Below are 12,043 nucleotides of genomic sequence, written 5' to 3' on the forward strand. Positions count from 1 at the left end.
AAGGTGTTCCTTCATCCGGAGCCAATATGCATCTCTACTTTGATCCCCTCCAACGGAGGGATCCCTCGACACTTGCAACCGAGTATTGCATAGCAATATGTCTTCATCCATGGTGTAGTTGCCCCCTCTTCCTTTTGGTGCATCGACGATGTCCTCACCATCCTCGTCCACCTCAAACGCATGATCATCGAAATGCATCTCATTGGTCTGAGACCAATGAGAATTGTTGGAGCCAACACCCATAGTTGACATACATGCCTCATCATTGAAACTACAAAGTATATACAACGAAGCAAATAAGCTATCCATATGTATGCATTCAAAAAACAACAACAACAACAACAACAACAAAAAGTTGGCGAAATTTTACCTTGTGGGCATTTCATCGAACACCTTGTGCGCGTCGGCCGCTGGCTCAACAAGTGAGCTCGCCGGTGCTTCGGTCGCCACTGCGTCCGTCGCACGCCCTGCAAGCTTCTTCCTCGACGGCCTAGAGGAGCCGTCCGCCGCCTTGTTCTTCTTCGCGGATACCTTGCCCTTCTTCGCCCGCGCCGCATTTGGGAGCTTCGAGAGGGGGGCACGTGGCTTCACGGCGGGCGCCGGTGCGACGCCACCCGCCCCCGAGGTTGTCTATGGCAGCATGAAGAGGCCGCACGCGATGCCGGTGCTTGGAGGAGCACCGGCGGAGGCGAAGCCAAAGCTCCCCGCGCTAGGGTTTGCGGCGGCTGCGGAGGGGTCGCGGGTGTAGGAAGGGGTGAGGGGGTGCTGGCGCGTCCGTCCATCGGGCCAATTCGCCGGCGGCGGCGCGGGTGGGGCAAAAGTGGCGCGGCGGAGAGGATGCGGCGCGAGCGCTCGAGTGTGCGGCGCGCGGAAGCGAGCGCACCAAATAAACGGCGTGCGATGGCGTTTCGCACCGCGCGCTGAACTCTTTATGCTGCGCGCGCGGTTATTGCGCCTCCGCTGGAGCTCGCTGAGCGGTTGCGCGCGCGCTTAAAAACCAAAAATTTCCGGCGCGGCGCTTATATAGCGCGGCCGTTGGAGATGCTCTAAAGCATTGCCTTGAGGGATATCATAGTTTGATGTGTGAATACAACAGTTATTCACTTAAGATATGTTTTATGTTACTTGTTCAGGACGTGGAATTTGCAAGTAGATTATTCACTGAATTTATCACAAAAATTGGAATGCTTTTAGCCAAAAAAATCAACACAATGTATAAATAGAACAACTAAAATTCTAACCATACCCGAGCCATGCGTGAGCCACATCAGCATTGGGTATGCACTTACAATATACTCCTTCCGTCCCATAATGTAAGACGTTTTTTGGCTCTAGTGTAGTGTCAAAAAACGTCTTACATTATAAGACAGAGGGAGTAGATAACAAGAAATCAACCAACATACACACATGTTCCGCAAGAAGACGCTCCAATATTAGATGGATTGCTGAAAATGAAGAGATTGATCATCGAAGATTTCAACATCGACCTTCCCTAAAAAAAGGTATACTTGACCTTTCTGTAATTCTGCCCATCTACCATTTATGTTCAAGCCTACTCCATGTCATTTTCTAGAACTACAGAACAAAACAGAAAAGTGTAAGACCCCATCTTAGGTGTCTGAATTTTCACAGTAGAAACAAGTATGTTCTTGTACACACAGTACCAATGAATATACACCGCAAAATGCATATCGCCGCACCGACGGAAGTTCTCTCCATCTTTTCCTACGTACATACAGTCAGTCCCGGGCCACAATCATCCTAAACAATACCGTCTGCCACTGCAAAAGAAGAACAAAAACGTAACTAAAATTGCTTCACAGGTTTCAGTTATACACACTGAAGAACAAAATGTTCAGAATGTTCAGAAGTTCAGAACAAAATGTTGAGAATGTTCAGAAGTTCAGAACAAAATGTTCCGAAGCTGAACCAGAGCAGGAAATCAGAGAACAAAAGAAGCAGAGCGACCCCATTGTTTACCTGCAGGAGAAGGCGCCGGGACGAGGACGAACTCCATCTGGCTGCTGCCGGGAGGGAGGTCCAGGACGACGGGGAACAGCCCCGGGCCGCTCCTGCGGCAGACGACGAAGTCATGCCGCCGGGTCTCCTCCTCCAGCCTGCGGTGCAGCGCCGCCAGGCTCTGCTCCTTGAACGAGAAGTACTTCCACGTCCCCTCGTCGAACTCGTCCACGCCGCCGTCGTCCCTGGCGGTGTTGTAGAAGATCAGCCGCGCGGCCGGCATCGACAGGGGCTCCTCCTCGACCGTAGCAAGTGAACTCGTCATGTCCTGCGCGATCACGAACAAAATCCACGAATCAAAGAAACCCTGTTCTTCCCCCGACAAGAATTCAGGACGAAGCGTTCAAGAAAGTAGGAATCGGCTTGCAAATACGCATGAATCCACCGCGGAAACTCAAGAAGATGATTCTTTCTTGAAGGAATCAACAAATTTGCTTCGGATTGCGCAAGAACAGGAGAAAGGAGCAAGCAAGAAGATAGAATCGATCAGGCTTCTTTTCGAGTACCTTGGCGGAGCGCACCCTGGCGAGGACGCTGGACGCCGTGTCCGACTCCGACGTGTCCGCCTCCAAGCGGGCGTTGCAGGACTGGGCGCGGCAGGGGCGTGGCGACGGCGGCAGCAGCAGCGCCGCCTCCGCGGCCGGGACGACCTCGACGACCCAGGAGCTCTCCTCCGGGTCGGCGTCCAGGTCGACGGTGACGGCGTTGTCCTGCGCCGTGTGCCCGAACCTGGCGCGGAGGAGGCGGCCGTAGGGCCCGGACAGCGCGAGGTGCTCGCCCTCGCGCAGCGGCGACCAGAGGAAGGCGTTGTCGTTGGGGCAGGACGGTGAGCCCAGGACGACCCCGCAGCAGGCCCGGGTGCCGCGGCCGCGGCCGAGGACGTCGGCGGGGAGCTCGGTGGCGCCGAGGTAGAGGCCCCGGTGGCCCTGGAGGCGCACGTAGTCGTCGCCGGCGAGCTCCACGGCCCAGACCGTGCCGCGGGAGTTGCGGCGGTGGCCGTGGGAAACGGCCACGCCGTCGAGCGCGCAGAGGTACGTGCCCAGGTGGCTCCTGAGCCGCACGGACCGCGCGTCCTTGAAGAGCTCCATCGCCGCGCGCGGCCAAGGGTGGGATCAAGAATCAAGAACGGGGCGGCGTTTCTTGGTTTGGGCTTCGGGGGCGAAGGGGGAGGAGGTTCGTTTGGGCGGGAGGCAGAATTTCGGTTGGAGGTTTGTCAGTTTCGATCGAGCGCAGCAACGGCCGTTTAATTTATGCTGAGCGCTCGTAGGTGTGCTTCGCTGCTCGATCGACGTAGAGTGGCTATACGACTTCCAGTCAAGTCAGTTTTGTACCCTACCCAAATCGGTTTATACCCTCTTATATATTTTTGTATACTTTTGTATGCCGTACCAAATCATCAATAAGCAACAGTTTTATTCAGCTTTCATAGTATCATATACCGGTCCCAGGGTTTAGGGTATGGCTCCGCCAACGTCACCGCTGCCGCCGCCGCCCGGCTACGTCGAGCGCCGGGCCGCACTCATCGCCAAGGCTGCCAACGCCGCGGCCGCTTCTCTCTCGGCCCTCACCATAGCTCCACAAAACTACCCTGCACCCATCCTCGCCGCACCAATATCTCTTGCTGACACAATCTCCGATGTCAGCCCCTACATCCCCATAGTTCTTGATCTCGCCGCCCACAACTACTACCATTGGAGACATCTCTTCGATCTCCACCTCGGCCGCTGCAACCTGCGCTCGCATGTCGCCGCCAACTGTCTTCCCCGCCCCGACGATCCGCAATGGTTGAAAGACGATCTCGCGATCGTCCAGTGGTCCTACACCCGCATCACCACCGAGATCTTCAACATGCTCGATCACGACGGCGCCACCGCTGCCAACATCTGGCACTCCCTCCGTCAGCTCTTCCAAAGCAACACCGACGCTCGGAAAAACGCTCTCCACACCGAGCTTCGCAATATGGTGCAAGGAGACGCCCCGGTGAACCTGTTCTGCCAGCGCGTTAAGACCATTGGTGATGAGCTCCGCGAACTCGGCGATACAGTTAGCGACTCACAGCTAATCAATATCGTCGTCGTCGGCCTCAGCGAAGACTTTGACAAGCAAGCCTCGTTCATACCGATGATACGGCCCCCTCCTACCTTCGCTGAAGTTCGTTCCTTGCTACAACTCGCGGCGGAAACACAAGCTCGCAAGGACTCTCGCCCCAAGATCTTTCATGCTGCGGCTCGTCCTCCTCTGTCGTCTACACCAGCGCCGCCTTCCAGGCCGGCTCCTGCCGCCGGGCCGTCCGCATCGTCATCTGTTGAACCGCCCTCAGGCTGGCGTCCTATTCCGAACTACCGCGACAAAAACCCTATCTACAGGCCGCCGTCGACTCGTTCGGTTCCGCCTACGACATCACCAGCACCGAGTCCTGCACCACCCACCAGTGCTCCATCTGCGGTTGCATGGCGGCCTCCTCATGATCCTTGGACGGGGCTTGTTCAAGCATGGCCCATGCCCTGGTCCGCTCCGTCCACCCTCGGTGCTCCGCCGGCATACTCAGGTGCCTGGCAACCCGGCCTTCGGCCGCCTACTGGTGCTCCCGGGGTTCTCAACCCCCGACAGCCGGCCAATGCCTATCACGCCGCCCCGACGTATGCTCCTTATGGTCATTACAGCACCGACGGCGGCGCCTACTACACACCTCAGCCGGCCCTGCTCCCGACGCCACCCCCACCACAGCCGGCCAATGCCTACTACACTCCCCAGCCGGCCCTACTGCCTTCACCATCGTATCCGCCGGCACTGCTTCCGACGCCACCCTCACCTGCGACGCCGAGCTGGGATCAAGCTGCCTTTCTCCAGGCCATGAATAACTTTGCTGCACAAGGAAACTCAGGTACGGATTGGATCTTTGATTCAGGGGCCTCTAGTCATATGTCTGCATCTAGTAATTGGTTATCTTCTTGCACTAAATCTCCTTTCCCTTCCATTATCCTTGGAGATGGATCATCTATTCCTATATATTGTGTTGGTCAGGCTCAACTTCCCTCTTCCACCAAACCTCTTTTACTTCGCGATGTTCTAGTTGCACCCGCCCTCATTAAAAATCTTATCTCTGTTCGCCAATTTACTTGCGACAATCTAGTTTCGGCTGAATTTGACCCTTTTGGTTTATCTTTGAAGGATTACCTGACCAAGGCCGAGATCGCTCGCTTCAATAGCTCCGGTGATCTTTATTCTCTTAATGGAGTTCCTGCCGCCACCCCTCCAACATCCATGCTGGCCTCCGTCGATCTCTGGCATCGTCGCTTGGGCCATCCCAACCCCGCCGTCTTAGCTTCTATGCTTAGTGAATTTACCATACCATGTAATAGGGACTCTCATAATTCTGTGTTTTGCGAGTCTTGTCAATTAGGCAAACATGTGCGTCTTCCCTTTAGTTCCTCTAGTTCTTGTAGCACTTATCCCTTTGAATTAATACATTGTGATTTATGGACCTCTCCCATTGCAAGTGTTTCGGGTTTTAAATACTACCTTGTTATCCTAGATGATTTCACCCACTTTGTCTGGACTTTTCCTCTACGCAACAAATCCGAGGTCCATTCTCTTTTCCTTAATTTTCAACGCTATGTGTCTGTTCACTTCTTCCTCCCAATTCGCTTTATCCAATGTGACAATGGTCGCGAGTTTGATAACATTAAAAATCGTACTTTCTTCTTACAACATGGCATCCTGCTTAGGTTCTCATGTCCCTACACCTCCCCTCAAAATGGTAAAGCAGAACGCTCTCTTCGCACCCTCAATGATATAGTTCGCACTCTCCTCATTCAATCATCTATGCCTCCCAAGTTTTGGGCTGAAGCCCTACACATGGCCACCTTCCTTCTAAATATTCGACCTTCTAAAACTAAACCTAACACTACTCCCTATTATTCCCTCTTTCTTTCCCACCCCGACTACTCCGCGGTTCGTGTTTTCGGCTGTCTCTGTTTTCCCAATGCCTACGCCACTTCTGCAAATAAATTGCCACCACGCTCTATCCCATGTGCTTTTCTCGGCTTCTCTGACGAGCACAAAGGCTATCGCTGTCTCGACCTTCACACCGGACACGTTCATGTCCCTCGTACTCTCCTCGTGCTATTCGTCGGCCGAGGCTGAGTATCGCGCTGTGGCACATGCCGTTGCAGATACAATTTGGATTCGGCAGTTACTCTCCGAGCTACACAGGCCTATTGAGCAGGCCACTATTGTCTACTATGACAACATATCAGCAGTCTACATGACCAGCAATCCAGTTCAACACCGACGCACAAAGCATATTGAGATTGATATTCATTTTGTTCGTGAAAAGGTTGCTCTTGGTCAGGTTCGGGTGCTTCATGTTCCCTCTACGGCTCAGTTTGTTGACATTTTCACCAAGGCACTGCCTACTAAGCCGTTTCAAGATATCTGTTTCAGTCTCAACGTCGTCGAGCCTGCCGTTGATACTGCGGGGGGATGTTAGAGTAGTCATTATGGTATACGACTTCTAGTCCAAGTCATTTTTGTACCCCTACCCCAAGTCGGTTTGTACCCTCTTATATACTCTTGTATGCCGCACCAAATCATCAATAAGCAACAGTTTTATTCAGCTTTCAGTCCAGAATTGTGTGCCGCGTTTGGCAGGCCAGATTGAACGCTATGGACCTGTTTGGTTTTCTTTTTTCTTTTTAGGGTCTGTTTGGTTTTCTGCACCCAGTGGCGGAGACAAGGGGGCGAGCGGGGGCCTGCCCCCCCTCCTAACGATCGAGCGATGCTACCTACTCCCTCCGTTTCAAAATACTTGACTTCCATTTGTTCAAAAATGGATGTACCTATATACTAAAAATGTCTAAATATATCTATATTTTGACAAAACGAAGGCAAGTATTGTGAAACGGTGGGAGTAATTAGCCATGCGAACGCACGTATTCCCCAGATTTGTACGTACTTGGCCCCCCTATCTCAACGTTAATTTAGAAAAAGGGAAAAGGCCCATGTGAAGCCCACAAGCGGCCAGGTTGGACGATCGACTCTACTCTCCAGGCTTGACGTTGCGTTCTCATGTGATTAGCCTGTACCTGGATTAGCACGCGGATATTAGCCGCCGCCGTTCTGTGCCCTCGCCTGCCCGGCCGCCTCTGCTCGCTCTCCCTGCCCTGCTGCTGCCAATCCAATTCACACGGCGACGACGCGACGCAATCACTTGTCAAATCTTCCGGATCCAACCAACGGGAATTAGCCAAGAACCCACGGTTTAAGTGGTTTAACACATCAGTACATCATACCATGCATCTACTAATCCCCATCGTCATCTTGTATCGTTGTTGAATTTATACATCAGATTTTGTTGTTTACTTGTTTTGATTGAGTGATTTGTGATGCTACGATTCTATGAAGAATTTCCATCTTGTATGTGCCCCAAAATTTATTGTGATTGTGATGCAAATACTCCCTCCGTAGAGAAATATAAGAGCAATTAGGTCACTACTTTAATGATCTATAACCGTTCTTATATTTTTTTACCGAGGGAGTATCTTGTATGAGTTCTTATTTATGATGCAAAATTTTCCTATGTCCAACTTATCCAATATAACTAATTGTGAGATTGCAATTCAACAGCTATGAAGAGAAAAGCGCCGCCAAACAGCATTAAGATTAATTTATTTTAAGCAAGTTGCTACAAGTTTTCAACGTACCTAGTGAAATTGTTAATGAGGCTGATGTGCAAGTTACAAATCCTAGTGCAATTGACACACATGATCAGGATATGCTGGACATGGTAAATGTTGCAAAACAAGCAAAAACATGTCAAATTGGAGCTGCCACCGGACAAGCAAGATGAAACTCGACTTTTTTATATATTTGAGGGACCATATCAGCTGGGAAGTGCTCCCAAACACACTAAATATCAATCTATCGTTTAAGTGCCAAACGGGATATTTACTTCGGTATTGCACAGTCATATACGTTGAAAAACAATAGCAGGTAAGTTCTCTTCCAGTAAAATTATTAATATTTTGTCATCTTGATAGCAATTGCAGGGTAATTTAAACTCATACAATTGTATCCATGTTTTGTAGTGTGTAGCGCATATTACATATGATGGTAGTTATTTTTCGGTCTAGAAAAAAAATATGAAATTGACTTGGCCCCCCCTATACCAAAATCCTGGCTCCGCCCCTGTCTGCAACAACTTCAACTAGGCTGTTTTTATTTGTTTTGGGGCTGTTTTGTTACGTGCAAACACGGTTGGGTCAGCATGGCATGATGCTTAAAGCACATGTTGACCTGGCTGTGGAGGAACGCTCAAATCGAGCGTTTCCATCGAGTCAGCCCGACGGATGCAATGAAGCCGACGTGGAGGGCTCTGGCGATGCGTACTCGATGTGAGCTGGTGCATGGTTTTTCTTTCCTTCTAATCTACACAATGAAGTCTCGATTCTAGATATGCTCTACACGAAAAAGATTGATACATCAATGTTGTGGTTCCATTGAGACGGTCGGTTCAGAATTCATGGACCGTAAATGTTAAATTCCGTGCATGTTTGAAGTTTTTTTGCACGGATTTGGACAAAATCTTCACACGCGGTCGACCGCTTGAAATTTTCTTTCAACACTAGATTCATCTTGCTGTTTCATATGACTTTAGTGTTGTACAAGTCTAAGATCACTGAAACATCATTGTGAAACAACTAGAAAGGTAAAGGAGATTAAAGAGTGTCATATGACTTTTTGCCAAGTTAGCTTCGGATGCACGAGACCCATTTGTCATAAATATGCTTAAAGCGCTCTAATCCGCCGATCAGTGGTTTACGCAAAAAAGAAATACCATAAACATTGTATATTTTGCAAAAAAAAACGTAGAATTGTTCTTTCAACAAATCCATCCCTCAATGTAATGGTTTTTTGCAATTAACTTAGTTGGCAGAGAATCTTCGCTCACGCATAACCTACACCCTAGGCCCGCACCACCTACCACCATCGCTTGTTCCCTCCCCGCAAAGCACAATTACGGACAAATGAAGGGGGCATCCTAAATGGCCACATCTCAAAGATGACGCCCGGGGGGTCTTCTGGGTTAAAACCCTCCTCAAGCATACCGCCTCATTTGCCAAGAAATTGCAATAGACATTGTGTTTTTTGCCAAAAAAAAATCATAGAATCGTTCTTTCTGTGAACCTGCCCCTCAATACGATGGGTTCTTGCAATTAGCTCGACTAGATAGGAAGTGTGGTTTGCCGCACCCCCTCTCCAATCTCATCCAGTCATCTATTGAAAACACATTTGCTTTCTTGGTGGTTTTGGTAATTCATGTCAATATACATATTGTTGGACTAATATTTCCCTTGAGTATATTTCGTGAAGAGTTAAACTTAGGCAAGTATATGGATGGAGATGTGAACCCCTCAACCTACAAAAGACATGTGTTGGCAAAGCTTCAAGACTCTACATTTTTGGTTTGAGTTCATAGGAAAATCAATACTATTAAAAGGGGATGAGACTTTGATCATGGTCTAACTACTCGAGTGGTTCGAGATATTGCTCCAAAATCCTCAGCCTCACTCACATTCATCTATGTCCAAAACCCTAAAGTCATTCATGGTCCCACCGAAACACATCTACCGGGACACGCCGAGATACACTTTGACATAGTAATACGTCTCCAACGTATCTATAATTTTTGCTTGTTACATGCTATTATATTATCATTCTTGGATGTTTTACAATCATTTTATAGCAACTTTATATCAATTTTTGGGACTAACCTATTGACATAGTGCCCAGTGCCAGTTGCTGTTTTTTGCTTGTTTTTTACTTCGCAGAATATCAGTACCAAACAGAGTCCAAACACAGCGAAACTTTTTGGAGATTTTTTCTGAACCAGAAGACACCCAGTGGGCCAAAGAAGTACCAGAGAGGAGGCCCGAGGTGAGCACAAGACACCTGGGCGTGCCAGGAGGCCCAGGCGCGCCCAGGTGGGTTGTGCTCACCTCGGTGACATCCCGCACCGCCTCTTCGCCCTATAAATTCCCAAATATTTCAGAAGCCCTAGGGGAGTCGACGAAACACAATTCCAGCCGCCGCAAGTTCCAAAACCACGAGATCCAATCTAGACACCATCACGGAGGGGTTCATCATCCTCATTGGTGCCTCTCCGATGATGCGTGAGTAGTTCATCATAGACCTACGGGTCCGTAGGCAGTAGCTAGATGGCTTCATCCCTCTTTTTTGATTCTCAATACAATGGTCTCTTGGAGATCTATTTGATGTAACTCTTTTTGCGGTGTGTTTGTTGGGATCTGATGAACTTTGAGTTTATGATCAGATCTATATCCATGCATATTATTTTAGTCTTCTTTGATCTCTTACATGCATGATTATTTATAGCATCGTATTTCTTCTTCGAATCTTTGGTTTAGTTAGGCCAACTAGATCGATTATTCTTGCCATGGGAAGAGGTGCTTTGTGATGGGTTCGATCTGGCGGTGTTCTTTCCCAGTGGCAGAAGGGGCAACAAGACACGCATGTATCGTTGCTATTAAGGATAACAAGATGGGGGCTATTCCTACATGAATATATCTCGTCTACATCATGTCATCGTTCTTATTGCATTACTCCGTTTCTCCATGAACTTAATACACTAGATGCATGCTGGATAGCGGTCGATGTGTGGAGTAATAGTAGTAGATGCAGGCAGGAGTCGGTCTACTAATCTTGGGCGTGATGCCTATATATTGATAATTGCCTTGGATATCATCATAATTATTCGATTTTCTATCAATTGCCCAATAGTAATTTGTTTACCCACCGTGTGCTATTTCTCGAGAGAAGCCACTAGTGAAATCTACGGCCCCCGGGTCTATTCTTTATCATATTTGCTTTAAGGTCTATTTTTATTCACTTTTATTTTCAGATCTATTATTCCAAAAACCCAAAAATACCTTGCTGCGCTTTTTTATTACTTATTTTATTTTGCATTTTATCGACAGCTATTTATCCAATCTATCACAAATTTATCTATCTTTTTACCGTGGAGGGATTGACAACCCCTCTTACGCGTCGGGTTGCAAGTATTTGTTCTTTGTGTGCAGGTACCATTTACATAGTGTTGCATGGTTCTCCTACTAGATTGATACATTGGTTTCGCAACTGAGGGAAATACCTACCGTAGTTATACTGCATCATCCCTTCCTCTTTGGGGAAATACCGGCGCAGTTTCAAGCAACATCAAAAGGAATTTATGGCGCAGTTGCAGGGGAGACATCATCAACATCTATTAGGTTCCTAATCACAAATCTCATCTCCTTGCAATTTACATTATTTGCCATTTGCCTCTCATTTTCATCTCCCCACTTCACAAAAATTTGCCGTTTTATTGGCCCTCTTTTTCGTTCGCCGTTTTCTCGTCAGATCTATCTTTTTGTTTGCAATCTTGTTTACGTAGTTGCCATGTCTTAGAGAAAGTACTATGATGTTCCTTACCCCAATATTTTGCTTGAAATTGGGAAAAGTACTAAGGAATATATGACTACACAATTTGAGCACAATAAATATTTTACCGAAGAACTTAAGGAACACTTTGTTGTGTTAGATGCTATAAAGAAACAACTTGATGATATTAGTAGAGAAGTTTGCAATCTCCAATCCAAGTATGCTCATGCTGAAAATTTACTAGGCAAAATATCCGATGCATAGACTACCCTAGTAAATCAAATGGTTGCTAAGCCAATTTCTTTAGAAGATAAAAATGATGAAGATCTTAAAGTGATTGGTGTTTCTTCTATTGATTCCTTGTTCGTAAAATTAAAATTGATGATAAAGGGACTGAAGAAGAGTCAACTTTAGCTAGAGGGCGTCCAGGGTGAAAATCTTGATGAAAAATAGATAAAAGTGGGTTTAGAGAGATCAAAACTTTAACTAGTGATGTGCCCACTCTTTTGGATTACAAAGACTTTAATTATGATAATTGCTACTTGATTGAATGTATTTCTTCCATGATAAATTCACCCCATTC

At 47.9% G+C, this 12,043-nt stretch overlaps 1 protein-coding gene across 1 annotated transcript; it reads right to left on the reverse strand.

Annotated features, from left to right (window-relative positions):
• Window positions 1–1,552: 1,552 nt before the first annotated feature.
• LOC109768206 (uncharacterized) lies at window positions 1,553–3,107 on the reverse strand. Its single transcript, XM_020326948.1, has 4 exons — window positions 2,526–3,107; window positions 1,981–2,287; window positions 1,773–1,781; window positions 1,553–1,575 (listed from the first exon to the last, which is right to left on the reverse strand). The coding sequence occupies exons 1-4, from the start codon at window positions 3,105–3,107 to the stop codon at window positions 1,553–1,555; spliced, it is 921 nt and encodes a 306-aa protein (XP_020182537.1).
• Window positions 3,108–12,043: the final 8,936 nt, after the last annotated feature.

This window comes from Aegilops tauschii, chromosome 1 (genome assembly GCF_002575655.3).
Source record: "Aegilops tauschii subsp. strangulata cultivar AL8/78 chromosome 1, Aet v6.0, whole genome shotgun sequence".
NCBI lineage: Eukaryota > Viridiplantae > Streptophyta > Magnoliopsida > Poales > Poaceae > Aegilops > Aegilops tauschii.

Excerpts from the sequence above, each read along its gene's own strand:
- LOC109768206 (XM_020326948.1), bottom strand. The coding sequence starts at position 3,107 with ATGGAGCTCTTCAAGGACGCGCGGTCCGTGCGGCTCAGGAGCCACCTG. Across the intron at positions 2,288-2,525 it reads CCAGGGTGCGCTCCGCCAAG|GACATGACGAGTTCACTTGC; the intron begins GTACTCGAAAAG and ends GTGATCGCGCAG.